The 26,634-nt window shown below is 50.9% G+C and overlaps 1 protein-coding gene across 2 annotated transcripts in view; it reads left to right on the forward strand.

Annotated features, from left to right (window-relative positions):
- The window catches only part of LOC119566346 (integrin alpha-X), a 49,169-nt gene that overhangs the window by 8,757 nt on the left and 13,778 nt on the right, over window positions 1-26,634 (forward strand). Inside the window, exons 1-13 of one of the 2 annotated variants that reach the window (XM_037898996.2) lie at window positions 5,160-5,401; window positions 15,038-15,150; window positions 18,698-18,812; window positions 18,927-19,030; window positions 19,445-19,509; window positions 21,081-21,195; window positions 21,638-21,768; window positions 22,029-22,174; window positions 22,559-22,712; window positions 24,643-24,793; window positions 25,169-25,242; window positions 25,534-25,663; window positions 25,819-25,967. In XM_037898996.2, coding sequence (XP_037754924.1) covers window positions 15,087-15,150; window positions 18,698-18,812; window positions 18,927-19,030; window positions 19,445-19,509; window positions 21,081-21,195; window positions 21,638-21,768; window positions 22,029-22,174; window positions 22,559-22,712; window positions 24,643-24,793; window positions 25,169-25,242; window positions 25,534-25,663; window positions 25,819-25,967 — 1,398 coding nt within the window. In that variant the 5' untranslated portion in view covers window positions 5,160-5,401; window positions 15,038-15,086. Of the gene's footprint in view, window positions 1-5,159; window positions 5,402-15,037; window positions 15,151-18,697; window positions 18,813-18,926; window positions 19,031-19,444; window positions 19,510-21,080; window positions 21,196-21,637; window positions 21,769-22,028; window positions 22,175-22,558; window positions 22,713-24,642; window positions 24,794-25,168; window positions 25,243-25,533; window positions 25,664-25,818; window positions 25,968-26,634 lie in introns of those variants that run through there. The other variant, XM_043548973.1, reaches the window with a different exon arrangement.

A 26,634-nucleotide genomic window follows, 5' to 3' on the forward strand; every position in this document is an offset into this window, starting at 1 on the left:
ATGACAAGACTGGGGGGGTGGAGCCGCCAGACATCCTGGGCCCAGCCTTGTTGGGGTTACGAGGACTCTGCCAGGCAGGAGAGTGGAAGGGGAGCTCTCGAGGCCAGGAAGGCCTCTGGGTAAAGGAAGTGGGAGCGAGGACTCAGATCCTTTCGCTAGCCCACTTCACCGGGGTAGTGTAGAAGCCAGGAAAGTTCCCCACAATAGCGGGACCATTCCCCCGCTGACACTTTATCATGGGATGGGGATCTGGCCATGATGTGAAATGTTTGGAGTGTGCCGTTGTGTACAAGGCTGGTGAGAGAAACCTCAGCCATGACGAGTCATAGCTGGCTGGCAGATCCCTTGGGCTTTCGGCCTGCACATGCTCTGGGTAACTGGTGTGACCCACAGGTCTTAAGTATGTGCCTCGCTAGAGAGCCCGAACTTTTTCAAAGGCCATTTGCAGTGTGGGTCCCCCCAGAGGGGAGGTGGGTGCCAGGCTAAACGCTGAGCAGCTGAGACTGTTTGGCGCATGGTCAGGGCAAAGGTTTGACCCTTAGGACGGTTCAAAAAAGGGGTGTAGATTCTGCCAAGCGGTTTTTTTGGGACAGGGAGCTGTATCTCAGGCCCCCCTTGATCACAAGACTAACTCCACCCTGCACATCCAATTTCAAGGTACAGTAACAACTGCCACGCCCCACCCCAGAAGCAGCTGCATCTCAGGGTTGGGTGAGGGAAACCAGTATAAACAGCTCCCACCCCCCATCCTAATGGTGGCTGCATCTCAGCACTCGGTGCGGGAGCCCTGTGTAATCAAGCCCCATGCGCCACTCCAGAGGCAGCCCCATTTGAGCACTGGCCGAGGGAACCCTGTATGAACAGCCCCCTGTGCTCCACCCCAGATGCGGTTGCGTGTCAGCACCGGACAAGTGGTCCCTGTCCAAAGGCACAGCCTGGAAATTGCTTTGCTCTTGTGCAGGTTTACAGGCATGAAGAGATGAAAGATGGTCTCACTGCATATTTTCAAAGAGGAACAAGGTCTCCTGGCTCCATCTGTAGCTTCACCTCTTCCCCTTCTCTGTGCTGGATCAGAGAAGTGGTGTGTGTGGGTCCCCAGCTGGGTCCCAGATTACAGTAGAGGAAGATATAAGTCACGCTGATTCACTGATTTCTCGTCTGTCTGTATTTCCCATTCTATTTCCGTATGTCTCGCTCTCTGACCGTGTTAATATTGGACATTTTGCCTTAAAATCTCCCCCTGTTGCTACCACCAGTGCTGAAATGCAGCTGCCCCTGGAGTGGGGTGAGGGGACTGTTTATACAGGGATCCTTTGTCTGGCACTGAGATGCAGCTAGGGTGACCAGATATCCCGATTTTATAGGGACAGTCCTGATTTTTGGGTCATTTTCTTATATAGGCTCCTATTCCCCCGCACAGCCTGTCCCGATTTTTCACCCTTGCAGTCTGCTCACCCTAGACGCAGCCATGGCTGGGGTCAGGTAAGGGGGCTGTTCACATAGGAATGCATCACCCAGCACTGAGCTGCAGCCACCTCTGGGGTGGGGTGTGACAGCTATTTGTACAATGGTCCCTCACTCAGTGCTGAGGTGCAACCACCTCTGCAGTGGGACGTGGGGGCTGTTTACACAGGGATCCCTCATCCGGCCCCCACTTCTAGGGTGGGGTAGAGGCTCTGTTTGGGGTGCTCAGTCTGAGCCTAATTTTCAGAGGGTGAGCACTCTGCGCTTTCTGGGGAATCACTTTCCTTGTAAGGTGGTCTCCCCCAATTTGACTTCCATAAAAACTGAGACACCCCTACTCACTCGCTGCTTTTGACAGTGGTGGCCACTGAATCTTCAAAGTAACTCGCTAGAATTCCTGCTGTCTCCTTAGCCAGTTCTTCCACCCACCCCTCACTCTCTCCTTAAGTCACTTATTTGCTTCTTTGATTCACGTGGGGAAACTTTTTCTAAAACCAAAGGAAACCCGGATTGCTTTAGAGAAGTGACTGCTGTTAAAACACTCTTTTTAAGTAATATTTTTATCCTTTTTTTTTTTTTTTGGAGGGGAGGGCGTGTCTATTTTAATTTCAGGGATCTTTATAAACACAGAGAGGGGAAGTAAAGGGATTGGCAAGATCTCATCTTAGCAGGAAAGAGAGAGATCTTTTCCCCACAACCTCACAGGACGTTATAACCCAGAGGTCTTTCTCCCACAGCTTCATGAGTTGTCATAACCCAAAGATCTCTCTCCTGCAGCTTTGGGAGATGTCATAATTCAGAGCTCTCTCCCCAACCATTTTAATCAATGTTATGAGGAGCTGAGAGAGACTTAATGCAGGAAATCTACTTGTGGCAGGATCGAGGCCTTCTCACTATGTAGCTTTTAAGGAAGGGGTGTTTGAAACAGGCCTGTGTTTTCTTTTTCTTTTTTTCTTCATTTATTTTTAACCCAATTCTGACAGTTCTCCGCTGATCAAAAACCTCAGCAGAAAACTGGCTGGAGGTAAATAAACAATCAAAATGATTTTGGAAACACTCTAGATAAAAATAAGCATCGAGAACCAGAAGACATTGACAACTTTTATTAAAAAAAAACAACACGTTTTCTTACCAGAATCAAAATCAGGGCTCCATTGTGATGGGAGTTCCCCTGTTCCCCTGCCCAGGGTGCCACGGCTATCTATACAAGGATCCCTCACCTGGCACTGAGATACAGTTTGCTCAATTTGGTGATTTTTTGGTGGCGGTGGTGATATGACAATCTGAGTGCCTGTTCAGGGCACTATTCCATTGAGCTCTCACCTGGAGATTAGGACTTCTAGCTCCACATGCTGGAATCCAGGTGGGCCAAGATGTGGCCACTAACCAAGACCATGCTGATCATGTTGTCTTTCTCGTGAAGAAGCCAGAGAATTTCAGCCCTGCCTTCAAGGGTTCCAAGACACTCCCAGTTGAATGTCTTGTGGTAGAAGACCAAAGTCCAGAATCTCAGAGCTGGGCCACCAGAACCCCCCCAAAGCAGGTCAGGTCAAGCACTGTGGAGAGAGTGGATGAGTTTATCTACCGAGGCCGCCGCAGAGATCAAGCAATAATAGCAAACCAGACGCCCTCTGATAATTAGGAGGCCATGAAGGCCATGTCTTACCTATCGATGCAAAAACTTCTCTGCACTGAGACCCAGTTCAGGGTCCATCAAACCCGTGTCCTACTTGCATTAATGTACAGGTCAGAAACCTGAACCCTCTTACGGGCAGACTTGTAGCAGCTAGATAAATTCCATACCGGCTGTCAGGGTCAAATCCTGGCCATAAAGTGGTTTGACTTTGGGTGAAATGTTGCAATCTCACAAAGATCTGGCCTTCCTTCCCGCGTTCCAAGCGGCATTGCCTGCTTTTCAGCAATGTCGCCAGGAGGGTGGAAACCCCAGCATATTGTGTTCTCAACTCTCCATCGACATGCAGAGGGGTGCATACCTTGACCCCACCCGGTGAATTCTCAGGATTGAGCCAGATGTGGGAACTTCACTCTACAATGCCTGGGACAAGACCATCAACCATGGTCACTCTGGCTGGTGGGAACAGTCCGCAGTAGACTATGCATGTTTGGTGATTATGATTGATTATCTATACAACGGTTACTAAAGGGTAAAAAGAAAGAGGCAGGCCCAAGAGGGAAGTGTGTGTGTTGGTTTCTGGACAGTTGTGGGTGGGGGAGGAGCTCAGTTCAGTTGTGTATAGTTGTGTGTGTTTGTGTATGTGGTTCTCCAGTGCAGTTCTGTCTGTGTTGTACAGCTTTGTGCATGATTTACTTATTGGGGAAATGTGGTGTTTCCACTGTGGATTTGTGTGAGGTTGTATTAGCTTAGTAGTGTGTAAAGTTGTCTGTGTGCAGGGATATATGTGTGTGTATATATATATATCCATTGTGATTCATATCTCCATGTAATATGTTATAGGTCAGTGAAGCCTGGCATGAATGACGTGTGCCTGATATGAATACGTGTGTTGCAAGTTGGCAACAGAAGCAAGGACACACAGTCAAGGACTGTTAGAACTCTTTGTGCAAAATCAATTTTGTTATGTTCCGAGAAAAATATGGTGAATCCACAGAAAAGGAAACAACACCAGCTGGACTGATATAAAATTGTATAAGAATTGGAGGAAATGACACGCCTTGGATCATGGTGGCCCGCCCAGGATTGTCTCTTTAGAGTTGTGTGGGGAGAAGACCTGGTAAACAAAAGCAAAGAACCAATGACACAACAGAATGGACTGTAAATGGGTGCCTATGATTTCGTCAAATCAGAGTCGTTTATTGATCCAGAGCCCCGTGTGGATATAGATGCAGTTTTCGCTGGCTCCCTGCATCTTTTGATATTATGAATGGAAAGAAACTCGACTGGCCATCGGGACCATTCTGACCTTTAGACTCTAGTATAGTATGTTTGGGGTGTGAATGTGGATTGAGTAAGATTTGTTTTGTAATCAATAAAGAGCATTTAGAGTATTATATACCAACATGGTGTCCAGTATCTGCCTGCTCCCCATCCTGTAGGGAGACCTCTATTGCGGGGTCCAACATGTGATGGAGAATGCGGAGGGGGGTGAGATATTAGGGAGTGATGGATTTTGAGACAGGGTCTTACAGTGTTGGGGGAGTCCTTATTTAAGACTAATAAGGGTGACTCCTTATTTGTGAAATTTGTGAAAAATCTGTGAGGAAAAAAAACAATGCATGGGGTGATACCACATTGTGTTAGTGTAATAATGTTTAAAACACTGTTTAAGAAGAGAAGTAAATAGGTGGAAGAAGCACCCCAGTGGACTAAAGTTAAAGCCCCTTCTCCGTTAGAGAAGGAGATTAGTGCATTTGGGATGTGCCCTTGGATGGAAGGTGCAGTGGAACCTTATGTAATATTTGATACCTTAGAAAACATGTTTGAGAAATATGTACAGCTGTAAAAGCCTAATACCAGTAAAAAGCAAACAGCCGTAGTACAGCTGTTGTGGCAAGCTGTAAAATAGGCAATTGCATGTCAGGGGGAAATCTGTGCAGAGTTACAAACAGGACAAGAGAATTTTAAAACTTGCCAGGAAAATTTGGAGCAGGAAGTGAGGCAGGCACGGATAATGCAAACTCAGTGAGAACAAATGGGGAAACAAAATAGGAACTGGAGAAAAGAATGCTGGATTGGGAAAAGATTAAAGCAGACGAAGACAAATTAGACCATCAAGAGATAGGAATGAAACAGTTAATTCGAGATTTGACCTAGGAAAAGGAAGAGGAGATTGCAAGTGTTTCCCACAGTCTGTGCCAGAAAACTGTAACAGCATTGAAAAAGCAAGTGAAAATACAGGAACTGCAGGTTGCAGCTGTGTGTCAAAAAGAGAGAGATTCCTGATTCCAATGATATTTGGTAAGGAGAGGATCTGCGAGGGGGTCAAGAGAAAAGGGAATTTGATCAACCTCGAGAGGGGCTTTATACTAAGTTGAGGGAAGAAATAAGAAACTTGCTGGAAGAGCCTAAGCCAGAACAGTCTGTGGCAGCGATGGAGCCGAGATCAACCATTAAGGATGCAGAGGGGGAGATGCAGTCAAAGGCGACACAAATAATTCCTGTAAATTCGCCAGATTTACAGTTGATGGTAAAATCATTAGGCCCAGTGGATATAAAAAATTTAGCAACATGGCTAGTACAGTGGGCAGAGTTAGGCGGAACAGAGGATTTAAATATGAGTGAATCTTATAGGTTAATCAGGGCAGCTACCACTGGAGAATTTAGACAGGCAGTAGATCAAGTGAAAAATGCTTTGGACAGGCAGCCAGAAGCCCACCAACTGATACCACAATTTATTATGCTGTTAGGAAAAGAGAGAGGTCAAAGACCCATGAAGGCATTAGCCAGTGCAGATTACATGAAGCCTGGAGATTCACCCAGGGGTTACCTGTTAAAGAGAATAACATGGGGATTATTGGCTGGAGAAATACAGCCAGTGACTAATCCCAGGGCAGAGGTCACCAGACATCTCACAGCTGATTCTTTGATGGCAGTTGATTTGAATCAGAGGGAATTTTGGAATGATGCGTTTGAAGGACCGGAGAGAAATTTATTAGCGATGTCTACTAATTTGGTGAACCAAGCAACCCAAGAGGAGGGGTTAACTGTTATGGATGCACTGGAGCACTGGATAGTTTGCCAACGAATGATGAGAGGGAGAAGCCGGATAGAAGGATTGAAACATATTCAGATAAGAGTGCTTATAGATCAGGATACCGTGAGAGAGGAAGAGGCCGTGGTACAGGACAAAACACCCCACCCCAAGGAGGTAGAGGATGGAATTATCAAAAGGAGCCCCAGAAGGGAGCAGATGTGAGTCGGAATATCGCTTGGAGGTATTTGAAATTGAGGGGAATAGATATGGATAAGTGGGATGGGAGACATACTGATGAATTGATCAAAGAAATGCAGAGGATGGAAGGAGAAATGTTTAAGGAGCAGCAGGAGGTTGCAGCTCTGCAAGCTGAGAGTTTCAGAGAAATCTGCTCTATAGGGAAGCCCGGATGACAAGTTGCTCCCACTGGAAATGGGTCCCCAGGAGTGGGAGATGGTAACTAGATTAAGATGGGATTCAAATGGGAGGCCAAGGACAACTGTCACTGTGGGAGATAATGGACCCAAAGATGCCCCATTGGATAGTGGGGCTGGTGTAAATAGTGTAAATAGAAGTTGTGATTTGACTCGATACGTGTCAGAGATTATTACAGCAGCCTCCTTTATTGGGGAAGGAGTGACAGGAAAAATGTATCATTCAGTAGAAATAGCTATACCCAGAGAGGGCGGGGGACGTTTGTTGTAAAGAACAAATGCTTCAGATCGATCAGGCGGCTGAGCCAGTAATATTGGGGACTCCTTTTCTGCGGAGGAATCGGTTAGTTTTGGATTTAATGAACGGAGTTCTGGGGCGTGTGCCCGGCTGGACGGAAAGCATCCCGACAGCAGGGGACATTCCAGGAACATGTACTGCAGGAGCAGTGGAGGAGTTCCCCAGTGTATGGATTTAAAAAAAAAGCAAAATGTGGTAAAATTTAAACATGTGTTAAAATCGTGGGGGACAAAGTGCCACCACAGAGACAATATAAATATCCTGTGCAAGCAAAGGCAGGAATTGAGGAAATAATTGAATCATTAGAACAACAGGGAGTGTTTAAAAAGGGACTTTGGCATACAATCGCCCAGTTTGGCCCATATTAAAAGCCTCAGGAGATTGGAGATTGACAGTGGGTTTTAGACAAATTAATAAAGCTGCCCCCACTATGACCCAATGGTAGCAGATCTACCTCAAGTGATGGCAAGAGTACAGGGGCCCCCTAAATAGTTCTCTGTCATAGATTTGGCAACTTGTTTTTTCACCATGCCATTGCATCCCGATTCTTGGGCCTGCTTTGCGTTTACGTTTAAGGGACAACAGCACTTGTTTAAAAGAATTCCCCAGGGCCTACACGGCGCTCCGGCTATTGCGCACCAACGCGTGGTGCGACTGCTGGGTCAATGATCCAAAGAGGATCAGGAGAATGTCACCTCAGATGTAGACGACCTATTAGTGTGGGGGACACTGGAGAGGAGGTGACTGAGCGGACTAAAAAGGACTCATCCAGGAAATGGGTTTCAAGGCTAATGAAGAGAAAGCCCAACAAGTGCAGAGGAGAGTGAATTATTAGGGGGTGACCCCAGGGGAACAAGGACTTCAGGCGGATCAACAAAAGGTGAAACCGGGGGGATAGCTCAGTGGTTTGAGCATTGGCCTGCTAAACCCAGGGTTGTGAGTTCAATCCCTGAGGGGGCCATTTAGGGATCTGGGGCAAAAATTGGAGATTGGTCCTGCTTTGAGCAGGGGGTTGGACTAGATGACCTCCTGAGGTCCCTTCCAACCCTGATAGTCTATGATTAATGAATCAACCAAGGCCAGAGGATTCTCATGCATTGAGGGTGATGGTGGGGGGGTTTAACTATTTAAGGAAACACAACTGGAATTTTGCCGCGATAACTGGACCCTTGTGGTGTTTACTAAAAAAGAAAGGAGAATGGGAGTGGGGGCCTGAAGAAGAAAATGATTTCTTCATTAAAGCAAGCCTTGATGCAAGCTCCTGCATTGAAATTCCTAGAGATAAACAAGCCATTTGTGATTAAGTTGGCAGCAACCCAGCAAATGCTAGTGTCAGTACTCGCGCAGGAAATTGACAGGAAGTTAATACCAGTAGCAAACGCGTCTAGAAGATTAACCACTATGAAGCAGCAGTTTGGGATCTGGAAAAAAAACGTTAAGCTGCTGTATGGGCCATTGAAACTTTTGCTCTGACTACGAGCACAGTGCCTATTAACCTATGAACACCTCACTCTCCCCTGCAGTATATGTTATCAGGGAAACTGCAGGGGAAAGGAGTATTGAATGCCAGGATGGCCCAATGGACCTTGATGTTAACCAGCAAAGATGTTACTTATAAAAATAACAAACAAGCAATAATATTACCATATGCCCTCCTGACCGGGGGGCGGAAAAAACGGAAAACAAAATTAAAAAAATTTAAACTGGCCCTTTAATTTGGGACTACATTAAAAACAATAAAAAATTAATTAATAAGAGCAAACAAATCAGACAATATGCAAAAAATGTATCTAAGTCTGCTCAGCTAAGAAAAATAAATGTTTTGATCCAAATATTCAAATATTTTTTAAAAACTGGCAATTTCTCATTGGTATAATGTTTTTAAAAAATTGTCCCCCAGTGTCACAGCGTTTCTAAATTTAATGCTACATCCTATTGTCATATTATTTGTATTAATGATTTTGTTAACCTTTATTATACTGTGTTTATACTGCAGAATAAGAAAGCAACAAGAAGTTTCAGAGCAAGTGATATATAAAATTGAATTGCTTGCGAAATTATAAAGTGATACAATAATTAATGGCATTAATCATATATCAAGAGGGGGAAATGTTGGTGTGTGTGTGTATATACACACACATTGTGACTATATGTTATAGGTCATTGAGGCCTGGTATGAATGATGCGTGCTTGACATGAATACGTACGTTGCAATTTAGCAACCGAAGCAAGGACTTAAGGTCAAGGACTGTTAGAACTATTTGTACAAAAAAACCCAAATCCTATGTTCCTAGAAAAATACGGAAAATCATCAGAAAAGGAAACAACACTGGCTGGGCTGATATAAAATTGTATGCGAATTGGAGGAAATGGCCCATCTTGGATCATGGCAGCCCGCCCAGGATTATCTCTTTGGAGTTGTATGGGGCGAAGGCCTAGTAAACAAAGGCAAAGAACCGATGATGCAATGTCATGGACCATAAATGGGTGCCTATGATTTCTTCAAATTGGAGCCGTTTATTGATCCAGCGCCCCATGTGGATATAGATGTGGTTTTCGCTGGCTCCCCGCATCTTATGAGCTTATAATCAAAAGGACTCTTGACTGGCCATTGGGACCATTCTGACCTTTAGACTCTGGCATAGTATGTTTGGGGTGTGAATGTGGAGTGAGAAATGTTTGTTTTGTAATCCATAAAAAGCATTTAGAGTATTATATACCAACACTGAGTCCGGTATCTGCCTGCTCTCCCATCCCATAAAAACCCCTCTATTTCAGGGTCCAATATATGATTGTCTCAGAGTGGCTGTGTGTGGGTTGTGTGGGATTTTCTCACTGAGGCTGTGTGTAAGGTTGAGGGTGTAGTTGTCTCACAATGGTTTGTGTGGGATTTTTCTCACTGTGGCTGTGTGTAAGGCTGGCCTTGGCAACACACACAAGTTACCACAGTTTAACAGGAACTGTTTCAACCAAACCAGCCCAGCCCCCCTGTGTGGATGCTCTGACCTTGGTTTAGGAGCAGCATTTTGGCCAAGAGAAGTGAGACTCTGCACTCAACTCGCCCAGCGTGTGGGGGGCCAGGGGCCCGGCTGGATCAGGGCGAGGGGCAGCTGGATGGAAAAGCTTTGCTTACGTCAGCATCAAAGGGGTAACCTTCTAGCTGTCGCTGAGCGTAAATGTATTCCTGGTCATGAATAACTTTCTCCTGCACTCAGGGCATGGCTACACTGCAAACGTAAGTCGCCCTATGTTAGGTCCGTTTACAGCCACCGCGGTAATTTACTGCGGTGGTTCATGTCCACACTGCCCTCCTTCTGTCGGTGGTGCACGGCCTCACCAGGAGCACTTCCACTGACGTAAGAGGAGCAGTGTGGCGGGGCTGAGACCCTGGGCTCTCGGCTCCGTTCACAGCTCCCCACCGGGAGCCCGGCTGCCCCTGCCCAGCTCCCAGCCGAAGCTCCCCCTCCCACCTACTACGTTGACATCATAACTCCACCTCCACGAGAGGCATAGGGCTTATTACCGGTGTAGTTAGGGTGACATGTGTTTCTCCCTGCCAGGAGCCCAGCTGCCCACCCCTCTGGGCGCTCAGGTCCTTGCTCCTGCCCCGCGGGCTCTCAGTTCCCCGCTGCCACCCAGGCTCTCGGCTCCCCACTGGGAGTTCTGGGCGGCTGTTGGGCTCCCAGAGGGGATTGGGGATCCTCGACACAGCCAGGCTCCCAGTAGAGATCCCGGAGCCGGGGCAGCACCCAGGCTTCCGGCGGGTAGCCAGGTGGGCACAGCCCAGCTCGGAGTGGGGAGCCCAGGCAGCAGCCCAGATGGGATCAGGGAGCCCGGGGTGCAGGCGAGTTCTAGTGAGAGCCCTCCACCCGCCCCGGGTCACAGCCCAAGCTTTGAGCGGCTTTCTTATCCACAGGTTTCAGAGTAACAGCCGTGTTAGTCTGTATTCGTAAAAAGAAAAGGAGGACTTGTGGCACCTTAGAGACTAACCAGTTTATTTGAGCATGAGCTTTCATGAGCTACAGCTCACTTCATCGGATGCATAGCATATCGTGGAAACTGCAGAAGACATTATATACACACAGAGACCATGAAACAAAACTTCCTCCCACCCCACTCTCCTGCTGGTAACAGCTTATCTAAAGTGATCATCAAGTAGGGCCATTTCCAGCACAAATCCAGGTTTTCTCACCCTTCCCCCCCCCCCCCCACACACACACATACAAACTCACTCTCCTGCTGGTAATAGCCCATCCCTTTTTGAAACCTCTCTTTATAATGCGCATGATAATCAAGGTGGGTCATTTCCAGCACTAATCCAGGTTTTCTCACCCCCCCCCACACCCCCCCCTCCAAAAACCACACACACAAACTCACTCTCCTGCTGGCAATAGCTCATCCACACTGACCACTCTCCTTACAATGTGCACAGCAATCAAGGTGGGCCATTTCCAGCATAAATCCAAGTTTAACCAGAACGTCTTGGGGAGGGTTTGTAGGAAAAAAACAAGGGGAGATAGGCTACCTTGCATAATGACTTAGCCACTCCCAGGATTAAGGATCTACAACCTATCCTGAAGGATGACCCAACACTCTCACAAATCTTGGGAGAAAGGCCAGTCCTTGCCTACAGACAGCCCCCCAACCTGAAGCGAATACTAACCAACAACCACATACCACACAACAGAACCACTAACCCAGGAACCTATCCTTGCAACAAAGCCCGTTGCCAACTGTGCCCACATATCTATTCAGGGGACACCATCACAGGGCCTAACAACATCAGCCACACTATCAGAGGCTCGTTCACCTGCACATCCACCAATGTGATATATGCCATCATGTGCCAGCAATGCCCCTCTGCCATGTACATTGGTCAAACTGGACAGTCTCTACGTAAAAGAATAAATGGACACAAATCAGATGTTAAGAATTATAACATTCATAAACCAGTCGGAGAACACTTCAATCTCTCTGGTCACGCAATCACAGACATGAGGGTCGCTATCTTAAAGCAAAAAAACTTCAAATCCAGACTCCAGCGAGAAACTGCTGAATTGGAATTCATTTGCAAATTGGATACTATTAATTTGGGCTTGAATAGAGACTGGGAGTGGCTACGTCATTATGCAAGGTAGCCTATCTCCCCTTGTTTTTTTCCTACAACCCCCCCCCAAGACGTTCTGGTTAAACTTGGATTTATGCTGGAAATGGCCCACCTTGATTGCTGTGCACATTGTAAGGAGAGTGGTCAGTGTGGATGAGCTATTGCCAGCAGGAGAGTGAGTTTGTGTGTGTGGTTTTTGGAGGGGTGTGTGTGTGTGGGGGGGGAGTGAGAAAACCTGGATTAGTGCTGGAAATGACCCACCTTGATTATCATGCGCATTATAAAGAGAGGTTTCAAAGAGGGATGGGCTATTACCAGCAGGAGAGTGAGTTTGTATGTGTGGGGGGGGGGGGTGGGGGGGGAAGGGTGAGAAAACCTGGATTTGTGCTGGAAATGGCTCTACTTGATGATCACTTTAGATAAGCTGTTACCAGCAGGAGAGTGGGGTGGGAGGAAGTTTTGTTTCATGGTCTCTGTGTGTATATAATGTCTTCTGCAGTTTCCACGATATGCTATGCATCCGATGAAGTGAGCTGTAGCTCACGAAAGCTTATGCTCAAATAAACTGGTTAGTCTCTAAGGTGCCACAAGTACTCCTTTTCTTTTTTCTTATTCACGTCACAGCTCCAGCACAGAAAGGACGGCCACCAGCCCATGTAAGTAACTCACAGTGTCTACATGGACACTGTGTCGCCCTAACTACCCCGACATAAACCCTTCGCCTCTCGCGGAGGTGGAGTTATGATGTCAGCGTAGTACGGCACTTACATCGGCAGGACAAGGCTGCCGTGTGGATACTGACATAATTACGTTGATGTCAGCTGCCTTACATCGATCTAACTCTGTACTGCAGACCAGGCCTCAGTGTAGCCGTGGGTCTGTCTTTCTCTCCCTGTGTAGGTTTTCCTGTCTCTCTGTTTCAGTGTCGGGGTGTGTGTGTGTCTCTCAGCGTAGCTTTGTGTTTCTCTGTCTGAGTGTAATTGTGTGTTTGTGAATTTAGTTGTGTGTGTCTGTATGTCTCAATGTATCTGGGGGCCTGTGTCTGTCTCAGGGTGGCTTTGTGTGGCTTTTTGTCTGAATGGAGTTGTGTGTGTGTGTGTGTGTGGCTGGCTCAGTGTAGCTGTAGGTGTTTCTGTCCAAGTATATCTGTGTGCGACTGTCTCCGTGTTGCTGTGCTTGTCTTTCTGCCTGAACGTAGGCATATGTGTGTGTCCGTGTAGTTCTGTCTGTTTGTCTCTGGGTCATAGGGGCTGACTTCCCCGCTTTCCCCTGGGTGCTTGACCCCCCCCCCCGCCCCGCCCCCACTCCACCCCTTGCATGTGGCCCCACCCCTGCCCCACCTCTTCCCACCCCTACTCTACTCCCATTCCAACCCCTTCCCCAAAGTCCCCACCCCAACTCCACCCCCTCCCTGCCTCTATTCCAACCCCTTCCCCAGATCCCCACCCTGGCCCCGCCTCCTCCCCTATCCTCCCCCTCCCTCCAAGCATGCTGCCAAACAGCTGTTTGGCGGCCGCCGGGGAGAAGCACTGGGAGGTAGACGGAGGAGCGGGGACGGGGCGTGCTGGGGGTGGGGGGAGGAGGAGGTGAGCTGGGGAGGAGGGGAGCTTGGCGGCCAGTTTTTCCCCATGGGTGCTGCAGCCCCGGAGCACCCACGGAGTCGGCGCCTATGCTCTGTGTAGTTTTGTGGTTCTCTGCCTGTCTCAGCGTAGCAGTGTGTCTGCCTCAATGCTGCTTTGTACGGTAGAACCACAGAGTTCTGAACACCTCGGGAACGGGGGTTGGTTTTAACTCTGAACAAAACGTGATGGTGGTTCTTTCAGACGTTTACAACTGAACACTATTCAGGGGACCCCATCATAGGGCCTAATCACATCAGCCACACTATCAGAGGCTCGTTCACCTGCACATCTACCAATGTGCTATATGCCATCATCTGCCAGCAATGCCCCTCTGCCATGTACATTGGCCAAACTGGACAGTCTCTACGTAAAAGAATAAATGGACACAAATCAGATGTCAAGAATTATAACATTCAAAAACCAGTCGGAGAACACTTCAATCTCTCTGGTCACTCGATCTCAGACCTAAAAGTGGCAATTCTTCAACAACACCTTCAAAAACAGACTCCAACGAGAGACTGCTGAATTGGAATTAATTTGCAAACTGGATACAATTAACTTAGGCTTGAATAGAGACTGGGAGTGGATGGGTCATTACACAAAGTAAAACTATTTCCCCATGTTTATTCCCCCCTCCACCCCTCACTGTTCCTCACATGTTCTTGTCAACTGCTGGAAATGGCCCACCTTGATTATCAGTACAAAAGGCTCCCCCTCCCCCCCAGCCCCCGCTGGTAATAGCTCATCTTAAGTGATCACTCTCCTTACAGCGTGTATGGTAACACCCATTGTTTCATGTTCTCTGTGTATATAGATCTCCCCACTGTATTTTCCACTGCATGCATCCGATGAAGTGAGCTGTAGCTCATGAAAGCTTCTGCTCAAATACATTTGTTAGTCTCTAAGGTGCCACAAGTCCTCCTTTTCTTTTAACTGAACACTGTCTTCATACAGCTTTGAAGCTTTACTATGCAGAAGAAAAATGCTGCTTTTTACCCTCTTAAATTAAATGAAACAAGCACAGAAACAGGTTCCTGAGCCTGTCAAATCTTCTTTTAAACTTTCCCTTTATTTTTGAGTAGTTTACCTCTAACACTGGACTGTCATGTTGTTTTTTTTTGTTTTGTTTTTTGATCTCTGCTGCCTGATTGCATACTTCCGGTGCCAAAGGAGAGGTATGGGTGTCTTGTCAGTTTGTATCTCTGGTGTTCGTAACGCTGAGGTTCTACCGTATGTCCATCTAGGTCAGTGCAGCTGCTGGTGTGTCTCTCTGTCCATCTGTCTCATTCACTTTAGTTTTCTTCCCTTCTTTTGTTCACTTCTCCCTGCATTTCCCCTGAGTCCAGTCCAGTCCCCTCCCCAGGGCTGGTCTCACCCTCCCTTCACACGACACTGATTGCACTTCTCTTTACGCTGGCACTCCGCTGCTTATTCTGCAGGCTGCACCCTCAAATCTCATACCTCCTGGCACACGGCTCCCCGCACCCTATGCTCCCCTCCTTCACCCAGCCCAGGATGGGCCCCCTGCCTCTGCTCATCTACCTGTGCACAGGTGAGTGCCAGCCAGCAGGATGGGGAAAAGCTGAAGTCCCCCATGCAAGAAGCCCAGTGTGTACATCTCTAGCAGGGGGATGGAAGCAGCTGGACTGTCAGGACCCCTGGGTTCTGACCCTGGCTCTGGGAGAGGAGTGGGGTCTGGTGGGTAAGAGCAGGGAGGGGCTGGGAATCAGGACTCCTGGGTTCTTTCCTTAGGACTGTGCAGAGGGTGCAGTGCAGAGCCGGTGTTCCTCCCCCACTGAACCTCAGCCCCTCTGGCAGCGGGTTTGGGTGGGTAGCTTTGCCCAGGACCCCCAGCAGTGGGGTCAGAGCACTTCCAGACAGACCCCGTCTGCTATGGTGCGGGCTGTGCAGAGTTGCTGATCTCACCCAGCAATTTCCAGGAGTGGCTGGAGGGGATATGCAGGGGGACCCATCAGGGATCTGTAGGGGGGCTGGTTGGGGGATTTGGGTGGGGAAAAGGGTAACGGGGTTAGTTGGGGGGTGGATTGGCACTGACATGTTTTAACAGACCTGTCCTTCTGCTTCTCTCTCACACTGAACTCCTGTCTCCCAGCCCCACCTGCTCCAACCCACCACAGCCCTCTCCCCTCCCAGGGCTGGGGCGAGAACCCAGGAGTCCTGACTCCCAACCCCACTGGCTCCAACCCACTAAACCCTCACACTCCCTTTAGAAAGGACTGTCTCTCTCCAAGTTTCCCAATTTGAGTTCTCTAATACAGACGATGGTCCTGGCTCTCCCATTCCCCACCCCTCCAGACTTTTGGTCAGAGACGCATTTGTCCAAGTCACTTCCCCACACCACCCCATCCCAACCCAACACACCCCACGCAACTCTCTTGGGCCACTCACTTCCTCAGAGCAGTGGTGGCATCACAGCTGTGCTGTCTAGGGTGGAGGAAAGTAATTGTAACTTACCCCCTGCAGTTGCCTGGGCATAGAACCCAGGAGTCCTGATTCCCAGCGCCACCCCCACTCTAACCAGCAGACCTCTCTCCCCTCCCAGAGCTGGGGGTAGAACCCAAGAGCCCAGCACCACCTCCCCTGGTTCCCCTTCCCCAGCCTCTGCAGCGCCTGACTGGTGCCACTCCCAAGAGGGTTGCACCAGAGGACGGGTTGTTTCCCAATTGCTTTGCAGAGCCTTGTAGGCGTGGGGGCGCCAGTCTGGTACTAGCAGAGCCAGCACTAGGCAGAAGACCAAACAATTGCTTAGAGCCCCGAGCAGCTCAAGGGGGCCCCCTATTTGCTTTTTTAGCATGTGTGTGTGTGGGGGGGGAGAGGGAATATGCCTGCTGAGGGCCCCGCCTGGAGGCAGAGCAGCTTGGGATACTCCCTGCAAGCACACACTCTCCACATACTTCCTTCCTCTGGAAAGTCTTGCCAACCCACCCCCCGGACTCCTGGGTTCTACCTCCAGCAATGGGAAAGCAGTGGGGGCTAGTGGAGGGGGTGGGGTGGGTGCCGAACTCCTGGGTTCTCCCCATGGCTCTGGGAGGGGAGGGGGGTTTTGTGGGTTGTCATGGTTACTTACAAGAAGGCCTCACACTTCGGCCAAGCTCATTGAATATTCTGGGGGCTCCTCACATTCGCCCAGCCCTCTCGCTTCAGGGGACCCCCCTGAAGCCCCACCCCCTGCCAGGGGCTCTGTGTGCCCCCCATTACTTCCTTTCTCCCCTGTGCTCACCAATCCCCCATGATCTCTTTCCCGCTCCCCTTCCTCCATACAAGTGTAACCCTTCTGCCAGGCCGAGTTGATAGCAGCAAGGGCCGGGTTCAGTACACAGGGGTTCCCTCTCATCAAAGCAAATGCAAAACTGGCTCGAGCCCCCACCCAGTGACCTGGGAAAATCTTACACACCCCCTGGGCGCCTCAAAGAGGCAATATTTCCCCTCTCGCAAGCACAGAGTCTGAGTGTAGCAGAGAATCTTTAATAACATGAGGTAAACGACATCAGCATTAAATTGGGAAAACACCACAACTAGTGTTCACTAACCAAACCATGAGCAAAGACCCACCCCAGCAAACTGGGCCACATCCTTTCCCTCAGGTTCTTGACTCCCACATCAACCCAAACGTCTCTTAAGTCCAGCAATCCAAAAATCACCCAAAGTCCAAAAAGTCCAGCCCCAGAGTTTGAAAGTTCATCTGCAGAGTGTTGCTCCCCAGTCTGGCTAAAAACGTGCCTGTGTGTGGGGGGAAAGAGGTAAGGGGCACCTTACGTGACCTGAAGCTGACTGCCCCACAGGGCTCCGCCAGCCTATCCACAAACAGCACCACTGCACTCTAGATCTTCTGGCTCCCCACTACTTGACACAGTGCTCAGTGATTTCAGCTCATAGTAGTGAGAGCCTTAGTGCTGGTGCACCATAAGGCCAAAGTGAATTCAGCACAGTACCCATAGCAAGACTCTTAATAGACCCAAAATTAGCTCTGACATTCCACAGTGGAGAGAGAGCAAGCAATGCAATTGGTGTTTCAGACCCCCCCATACCTGCCTCAAGCCTCTCTCCATTCACAGAGTTTTGGAACCCATGTCCCTTGCCTAGCGAGTGCTACTTAGTTGATGGTGAGTCCCTCCATCATACAAAAGGCCAAGTACGGTTCCACTGTCCTTGATTCCCATAATCAGGGTAATAACAATTTATTCTTCCTGCCCCAATAACAGAGACACTGGGGATCCCACAGCAGCCAAAGTGACCATTTGGGCAGCTATGGCCTCATTCTAGGCGGGGTGGGTGTGCCTATGCAAATGAGATCAGCCCGTGAAGTTCTTTTCCACAACTTGCCACACCTCACCACCAGATGTCAGGGTGGAGCTCATCCTGACTCTGCTTACACAAGAGGACCCCAATCTCCCCCACCTGCCAAGGGTTCTGTGTGCTCCATTTCCCCATCTCCACCCCCATGCCAGGATCAAGTGTGAACCTCCATTGTCCCCTTCTCTCCCCCACATGCCTCCTCCTCTCTCACCATTCTCTGTTGAGCAGTGGTTCAGGGTGTCACATGTTACCCTCCATGCGATGCTGGGATGAGGGATGGTGGCAGGTGTTCTAGACTGAGCTGGCTGAAGCTGCAGGCTCTGCTAACCAGATACCAGGGGGTGTGTGTGTGTCCCATTTCCCTCCTTCCAGTTTTCTGATTTTCCCCAAACCCACAGGGCTTTGCCCCCTTGAGACCTGAAACATCCCCTGAAATTTTGGATGTGATCAGATGTGACGTTCAAAGTGCATCATGCTGCAGACAGACACGCAGATCCCCAGACTCCTTTTCTACGTATTCCTGTAGGGCTCAGCCATGGACCACCACCCCGCTCTGCTAGGGGCTGTACAAACACAGAGCAAAGAGGGTGCGGGGGAGGGGATGGGAGTCAGGACCCCTGGGTTCCATCCCCTGGTCTGGGAGGTGAGTGGACTTTGGTGGTTTGGAGCAGAGGAGGCTGGAAGTCAGTCCCACAGCCTGGAAGGGCTGGTGCCTAAGGCCCCACCACTGGCCCCATTCTGCATAGGGGAAGCGCTAATGGATGGGTCTTTAACCCCTGCAGAGCTGGCACCGAGCCGTGGATTCAGCGTGGACGTGGAGGTACCCATCACCTTCCAGGAGGCTGCCGCGGGGTTTGGGCAGAGCGTGGTGCAGTTCGGGAGTGCCAGCGCCAGGGGGTAAGGGCCGAACGTGGGCTCAGGGCCCCACATGTCTGACTGGGCTGCCCCACCTTGGCTCCCCCCAGGGATGATGGGGCACCCCTGAGCCCCTCTCTTCTCTCTCCCACACAGGCTGCTCGCCGGGGCCCCGCTGCAGACAGGAGAAGTGAATGAAACCGGCAAAGTCTACAAGTGCGACCCGGGCTCCAGAAGCTGCCAGGCGATCCCCATCCAGAGTAGAGCCACCCTCTGCTATGGGGTCTAGTGGGGCAGGCTGTGGGAGGGAGGGGACTTGGAGCCAGGACTCCTGGGCTCTATTCCAGTTTCTGGGAGTGGAGTGGGGTCTAGTGGGTTAGAGAGGTGTTGTGGGGGGAGGCTCGGGATCAGAGCTTGTTCTGTGTCGAGCGCCAGGAAGGAAGTGCGGTTTAGTGGGTTAGAACATTGGGGGTTGGGAATCAGGACTCTCGGGTTCTATTTCCATTCAATTGCAGGCGTATGTGCAATGACTTCCCCTCCTCCCCCACATATCTGGGAAGGAGATTGAGTCAGAAGAGCCATGGGGGGGTGGGGAATGACTCAGAGAAATGATGAACTAAACATATCCAGCCACAAGATTTCTCAACCGGGTGCTGGTGTGTCTCTCCTCTCAGGGCCCCCGGATGCAGTGAACATGTCCCTCGGATTGTCTCTGGCTGCCCATGGCTCCAATCTCCTGGTGGGTACCACATCCAGAGGGGCTGGGGGGGTCTGGAGCGGCTTTTTTATACCAGGGTATCACCCAGAATTAAGTTCAGTCACTTGCCCAGAATTCCACAGACTTGTCCTCCCCGCAACAATGTTTGTGAGATAGAGTGTCAGCGCGGTGATGTCACAGGGTGGGTGATAACCAGGTGACATCACAGACATGAGCACCTGGGGAGCTACCATCACACGGGAAGGTGTGACCGCGGGACGTGAACACCTGTGCGCGGTCCCAGGGCGGTTGATAACTGGGGGACACCTGGCGGAGGGGATGGGTTGCTATTGCAGGAATGGGTGATGTCACCCCCGCTGGAGCAACTGTGTGGTGATGTCATGGTGTGGGGTGGTAAAGGCGGGAGGTCACCCTGACTGGAACTGTGCATTTTCAAAATATTATTTATTGGGTGTATTAGGGTAGCGCCCAAGAGCCCCAGGTCCTTGGTCCTGTACAAACACAGAACAACAACACGATACAAGGAGGCTTACAAATTAAGTTTAAGACGAGGCAACAGCTAGATACAAGCAGGGACGTGGGAGGAGAACAGGGAAACAATGAGACAATATTGGTCGCTATGATCGGCAGTGGGCTCGGCGCACCAGCAGCCTAATCGTTGTTAAGTTTCGTTGTGGGCCTCACGGCAAAGGAGAGCTTGAAGGAGGGTTGTGCAGGAGACAAGGCGGTAGTTTTGTGGCCGTTTCCAGGGAGTTCGTCCCAAGTGTGAGGGGTGGCACGAGAGAGAGCACAAAGGGGCTGGTTGGAAAACGTAACGGCTGGGCGGTGGAGGCCGGCACGAGGAGCCGATCAGAGATGCAGCTCGACACCGACTGAGAGATGCTAGGTCGGGGGGTGGGGGAGAGGCCGATAAGGGCCTAGAAAGGGAAGATCAGCAGCTCGTGTTTGATGTGATAGAGAAGAGGGAGCCAGGGGAGGGCTGCAAACAGGGGGGTGACCTGGTCACAGCAGCATTCTGAATGGAGATGATCGGGGCGTTGTTGCCATGGCAAGGGGTGAATGGCCTAGGATGCTGTGTAAGGTGGTGGTAGCCAGGTGCCACTTGAATGACTTGCAATGGTGTTGTGAGGGCAGCGGTAAGCAAGTGACATCATCACGACTACCGTGACTGTGATGATGTTCTGGAGGAATGCGGGAGACCGGACAGTGCAACGAAATGGCAGGGAGGGTGGTAGACCGGTGACATCACCATGGTGACAGTAACTGCAGAATGACATCACAGGGAGGGTAATGATGGTGCACAGACGTACCAGGGAGAGTGGCAACCCGCTGGGTGATGTTGACATGGCAACAGTGATTGAGTGCTGCCATAGCAAGGAGCGTGGGAACCAAGTGATGTCCCCATGTCTCTCCCCTGTCTCCTCTCTGGGAGTCCGAGTGCTGGGTTCTGGGGTCCCGTCTGCCCCAAGGGGGTCCCCTGCCCTGGCAGAGCCTTTCTTTGCATATCCATGTGGGGGAGCAGGCCCTGGGCTCTCTGCTTCACCCCCAGGGTTCTCATCACCTTCTGACCCCGTCCCTCTCTCGTGGCCCAGGTGTGCGGCCCCACGGTGCACCGGGCCTGTGGGGAGAACATGTACGTCAACGGCTACTGCTTCCTCCTGGACCAGAGCCTCCGGCAGGTCCGGCGCATCCCGGACACCCTGGCAGGTATGGGGCAGCTCCATAGGGAGGAACCAGCACTCAGGGGTCATGGAGGGGGTGGGGGGAAGGAGAGGAGATGGGTCTAGATGGGCCCATGGGTCTGATATGGGTTGGGATACCAGGCTAGGTGGGCCCATTGGTTTGATTCAGGATGCCAGTGGGAGCTAGGATCCAGGACTCCTGGGTTCTGTCCCAGCTCTGGGAGGGGGAGGGGTGTATTTTTTTCACCCCAGTGCATGTCATGCTCTACGCTCAGGACCCCTCCATGGCAGGGACGGGATGATATTGCGGCAGAGGGGCCCATTGGTCTGATCCGGGGTTGCAGGGAGGGGGCAGGATACCAAGTTAGATGGACCCACTGGTCTGGTCTAGCTCTTTCTACTGGGTTTTCTCCATGTTTGTGGAGTTAAGTCAGGAGTCGGACGTATTTCTTTCCTGTCCCACTCAGAGTGCCCCAGCCATGTCACAGACATAGCGCTCCTCATGGACGGCTCAGGCAGCATCGTACCTGAGGACTTTATAAAGATGAAGACGTTTCTCGCTGAGATCATGAAGCGTTTCCGCAGCACCGACACGCAGGTAACGGGCAGAGGCTGAACCCTGGCTACGTGCCCTGCCCCTCGCAGTCAGTGCTGACCCCAATACCCCAGTGTGGAGCTAGGGGGCGCTGTGCTGCAGGGAGCAGCAATGGATTTTGCATCCAAAACCAGGAAAAAATTCCCACAGAACCAGCGACATCCCGACCGCCTGCCCCTGCCGTTAACTTTGTCCGATTCCTGCTTTTCTGACCCTCCACCCCGGGGTTGTTTTTCTCTCTTCTCCCCTGCCTCCTCCCGCAGTTCGCCCTCATGCAGTACTCGCACAGATTTAGAGAGCACTTCAACTTCTTCCAGTACAGGAAGCGTCGCGACCCCGATCGCCTCCTCAGGTCGGTCACGCAGCTCACGGGAGCGACGTACACGGCCACAGCTATCCAGAAAGTCGTGTAGGTATTGCCCTGCTCCCCGTGCTGACTCCACAGGGAATGGGCTGCAAGGACATGCAAGCTAAGGGATAGGGACTCAGGACTCCTGGGCTCTATCCCCAGCTGTGGGAGGGGACTGGGGACTAGTAGGTTAAAGTGGGGTGGGGATGCTGGGAGCCAGGACTTTGGGGTTCTAGTGCCAGGTCTGAGCCTCTGTTGTGTTGTGACTTTAAGCAAGTCACATCCCCACCCCGTGCCTCAGTTTCCCCATCAGTAAAATGGGGGCATGACACGAACCTCCTTTGTAAAGGACTTTGAGATCTGCAATGCCAAAGCAGTGGACGAGCGCTACGTGTTATTACATATCAATAACCCTCCCATGCATTCCCCACCCCCGTTTTCCAGGCAGGAGCTCTTCACCTCTTGGAAAGGAGCTCGGGATGAGGCCACCAAGATTCTCATTGTGATCACAGATGGGAAGAAATCTGGAGACCAGCTTTCTTATTCAGATGTCATACCTGAGGCTGAGAGAGCTGGGATCATCCGCTACGCCATCGGGGTGAGCCGCAGCTGTGCGGAGAACTAGTATGGATCTGAGCCCATGTCCAGGGACATGGGATGGGTTTGTGTGGTTCCCATCAGATAATGGAAAAGAACTCACCTTGGGTTGTAATTGGGTCAACGTGTGACATTATAGGAGAGCTGGAGCTCCTCTGTTGTTCAGGTTGAGCAGAGCTGTCTAGTTACAGGTTGGGTTTTCTGACTGCCCTATGGTCCACGTGCTGACTCAGGTTGCCATGAAATTTGGAATTTCTCATGGGGACAAAGGTTAGGATTAGTGGTCCAAATTTGGGGTCACTTGAACAAAGGGTTCCTGACATACAGCCCTCCAGTTAACCAGCAAAATCACCTGTTCTTTTTTGTACACACCTGAAGCTCAAAAAGTGGCTCTGAACCTCCCCAAACTGATCTCAGTCACTTGATGTTTATCTCCACTAGTGCACGGCACCCACTGCCCCTCTGGGGAAGAAGAATTCAAAAGATTATTAATCTTAGACGCTGGCTGCCTAGAATGGCACATGCCAAACTGCTGAGCCAAAGAGATTGAAATGAGCATCAAGATCTAGGTCTCTTTTGAAGCAAGAGGGTATTCATGTGGCTCAAGGTGACAGCAGGTTGCCATTGACCCTGAATTGGCCCTGTGGGTTTGACCCCTATTATTAGCTAACGTTCCTTGCATTCTGCAGTGGATTTTTGGATTTTTTTGCCCTGAGATCAAAATTTCCAGCTGAAGAGCCATATTTAAAAGTGCTCTAAAACCCACATGAATGCTTTGAATTTGTGTAAGTGGTATGGTCAGGGGAATCAACATTGATTAAACAGATGGCTGATGAAAGACAGTAAAGGAAAATGTAATCGTGTCTTCTGAACAATGGAACTGAGCGTGAACAATAGAAGCTGGGTTATACCATCAACTTCCTGAATGCAGAGTTAAGGTTTCCCAGTGTTGCTTCCTGCCCTTCCCGAACATGGAAAGTGGCTGCACTTAGGCCTCTGAAATCCATGAAAAACACAGTTAAGGCAAACACCCTCACAACCTTAACTCTGCCCTCTTTGAGCCATGCCCAGCACACCAGGAACACACACTGGCCCTTACAGATGCTACAGAGCGCTGGGCGCAGAGCACATGAGCACTACGGGGCCAGGCCCATCACCTTCCCTTTGCCAAGGCAAAACTCGGGTTGAGAGTCATAGATTCCCAGGCCAGAAGGGACTTCTGCAATCATCTAGTCTGAGCTCCCATGTAGTACAGGCCAGAGAACAGCCCCAAATAATCCTTGCTGGAACCAGAGCAGATCTTTTAGAAAACCAGCCAGTCCTGAGATAAAAATGGCCAGGGATGGAGAATCCACCACGCCCAGTGGTGAGCTGCTCCAAAGGTTAATTCCCCTCACGGTTAAACCTGACACCTTATTTCCAGTCTGAATGGGTGTAAATTCTGCTTCCAGCCACTGGATCTTGTCTGACCTTTGTCTGCTGCTTACGTCCGGCCCAGCGACCGGGAGGTGCCTGACCCCATCTCTGAACCGACTGCACACAACCCACCCGGACTAGCGCAGTGGTCCCGGCCCTTCACCCCTTGCCCCGAGGTGTCCCCGGAGACATTGCCCGCACTCACCCCTCACTATGCCCTGGAGGTTGAGTCATGCTGGGCCCCAGAGCGCTGACAATCCCCATGGCAAGGAGACCCCTGTGCCCTGCTGCTGGTACAACTGACACAACTCGGTGCTGAAATGAGGCAGGCTCCATAACTCCAGGCTCCAGAGGCCCGCCACCCCCCACTCACCAGAGCGGCACACGGTGCTGGCTGAGCCGTGCCTCTAGAGGGCCCAGCAGGGCTCGGGGCGGGTGGGTGTTGGCCCAGGGCTCTCGGCTATGACTGAAGCCGATGCCCTGGTCTCCCCTGTACCTCCCTCTATGCCGTGAAGGTCGGTGATGCCTTCTTCAGCCCTGCTGCCCACCAGGAGCTCGAGGAGATCGCCTCTGAGCCCACTGATGAGCACGTCTTCCGGGTGGACAATTTCGACGCCCTCCAGGGCATCCAGAACCAGCTGCAGGAGAAGATCTTTGCCATCGAAGGTACCAGAGCTGGGGGAGGGGCCGCACTGGCCCTGGGGCTCTAGAAATGTGTTTTCAAGGCTGAGATGGGACGGGGAGCTGCTGGGAATCCAGAGCCCAAATAGGCCCCAAATATTCTCTCTTTCCCCATCCAACATATATCTACTGATCTATCTCCAGAAATGTCACTGATGTCTTTCTCATATGGGGGCCCCTGGGCAGGGGACTGGCTGGCTCAAGGGGCTGAGGAATGGGATACGGGGCCTTTTCTCTAGGGGGCCCTGGATCCAGTCCAGCCTCGAGGTGGGGAGAAGGGCTGGCTCAGGGAATGGGACACGGGGCCTTTACTGTCTATGATGATCTCTCCTGTGTCTGTCTGTCTATCTCTCCCCCCAGGCACTCAGTCCCAGAGCGGCAGCTCCTTCCACCTGGAGATGTCCCAGGAAGGATTCAGCTCCCTGCTGTCCCCTGTGAGTGACGCTTGGCCCCAGGGTGTGTCCCTGGAGCCCAGAGTCCTGTGGGAGCAGTGCAGGGGGCACCCCCCCTCCCACTCTGGGCAGACACTAGGGGGCTCTATGCTGCAGCGAGTGGTGTGGGGGCCCAGTAGGGGGTGCTCACTCCCCTGGCCATCAGCACTGACCCCAGTGTCCCAGCACGATGCTAGGGGGCGCTGTGCTGCAGGTGGTGGCCGTGTCTAGTAAATACATGCCGTGCTGTCTGTTCCCTGTAATCGGCCCCCTTTGCCGTCCCTGTCGGTTTAGGACGGGCCTGTGCTGGGAGCGGTGGGAGCCTATGACTGGTCCGGTGGGATATTCCTGTATGGGAGCAGCGGGAAGCCGATCTTCATCAACGTATCCAGAACCTCCACAGACATGAAAGATGCTTACCTCGGTAAGAACAAACCCACCGAGCTTCCCTTACCTATTTAAACAGCCCCCGCGCCCCGCCCCAGAGGTGGCTGCATCTCAGTTCTGGGAAAGTTCTGTGCAGCACTGTTGTAGGGCTGTTTCCCATCTCACCTCCCCACGTCCCTCTCTTCCTTTGAGGTTATTCGTCTCAGGTCATCACAGCCAATGGGCAGAGCAGCTACGTGGTCGGGGCCCCTCGCTATCAACACGCTGGCAAAGTCATCCTGTTCTTCCGAGATACCAAGGGTGGGGAATGGACCCGCAGATCAGAGGTGCTGGGAGAGCAGGTATGGGGAGTGTTACTGGTAATATGGAGTGTGGGTGTGAGAGAGAGAGGGCTGGAGGAAGCCTGTAAGATTTTGACATCGTGTAATATTTGTGTTTGGATTCACTTTCAGGAACGATTCAGTCAGAGAGCCTCAGGCAGGGGATAAACTTGACTGGTTTAGGGAATTGCACCGCAGCTGACATTCAGCCTCTCTCCAATATCCCACTGCTGTTACCTTCACTTACAGTCTAGATAGAGCTCATGAGACCGATACAGACAGAGGCCCAGACATACCAAGAGACTTAGGTGTTGTGATGCTGCAGGCAGGCACCTACCCCTGCCAGTGATCCATGAATGTGGGGAAGATAGGCGCTCTTCCACCTAGTTCAAATGTCGGGCCTCATCCAGTAGGCAGGCTCAGAGCCACCACGATCTTCACAAACCAGCCAGAGGAGACGAGGGAGGGCCTCCCTTACAGCAAATTCATGGCCGTGAAAAACACGTCTTGGACTGTGAAATCTGGTCTCCTCCGGGAAATCTGGTCTTTTGTGTACTTTTACCCTATACTATAAAAGTATCCTATACTATAGGGTAAAAGTATACAAATGTAAACAACATTTCTCAAACTGGGATTCCCTACCTAAAGGGGGTCACAGTATTGCCACCCTTAATTCTCTGCTGCTGCT

Source organism: Chelonia mydas, chromosome 6 (genome assembly GCF_015237465.2).
Source record: "Chelonia mydas isolate rCheMyd1 chromosome 6, rCheMyd1.pri.v2, whole genome shotgun sequence".
Classification (NCBI taxonomy): domain Eukaryota; kingdom Metazoa; phylum Chordata; order Testudines; family Cheloniidae; genus Chelonia; species Chelonia mydas.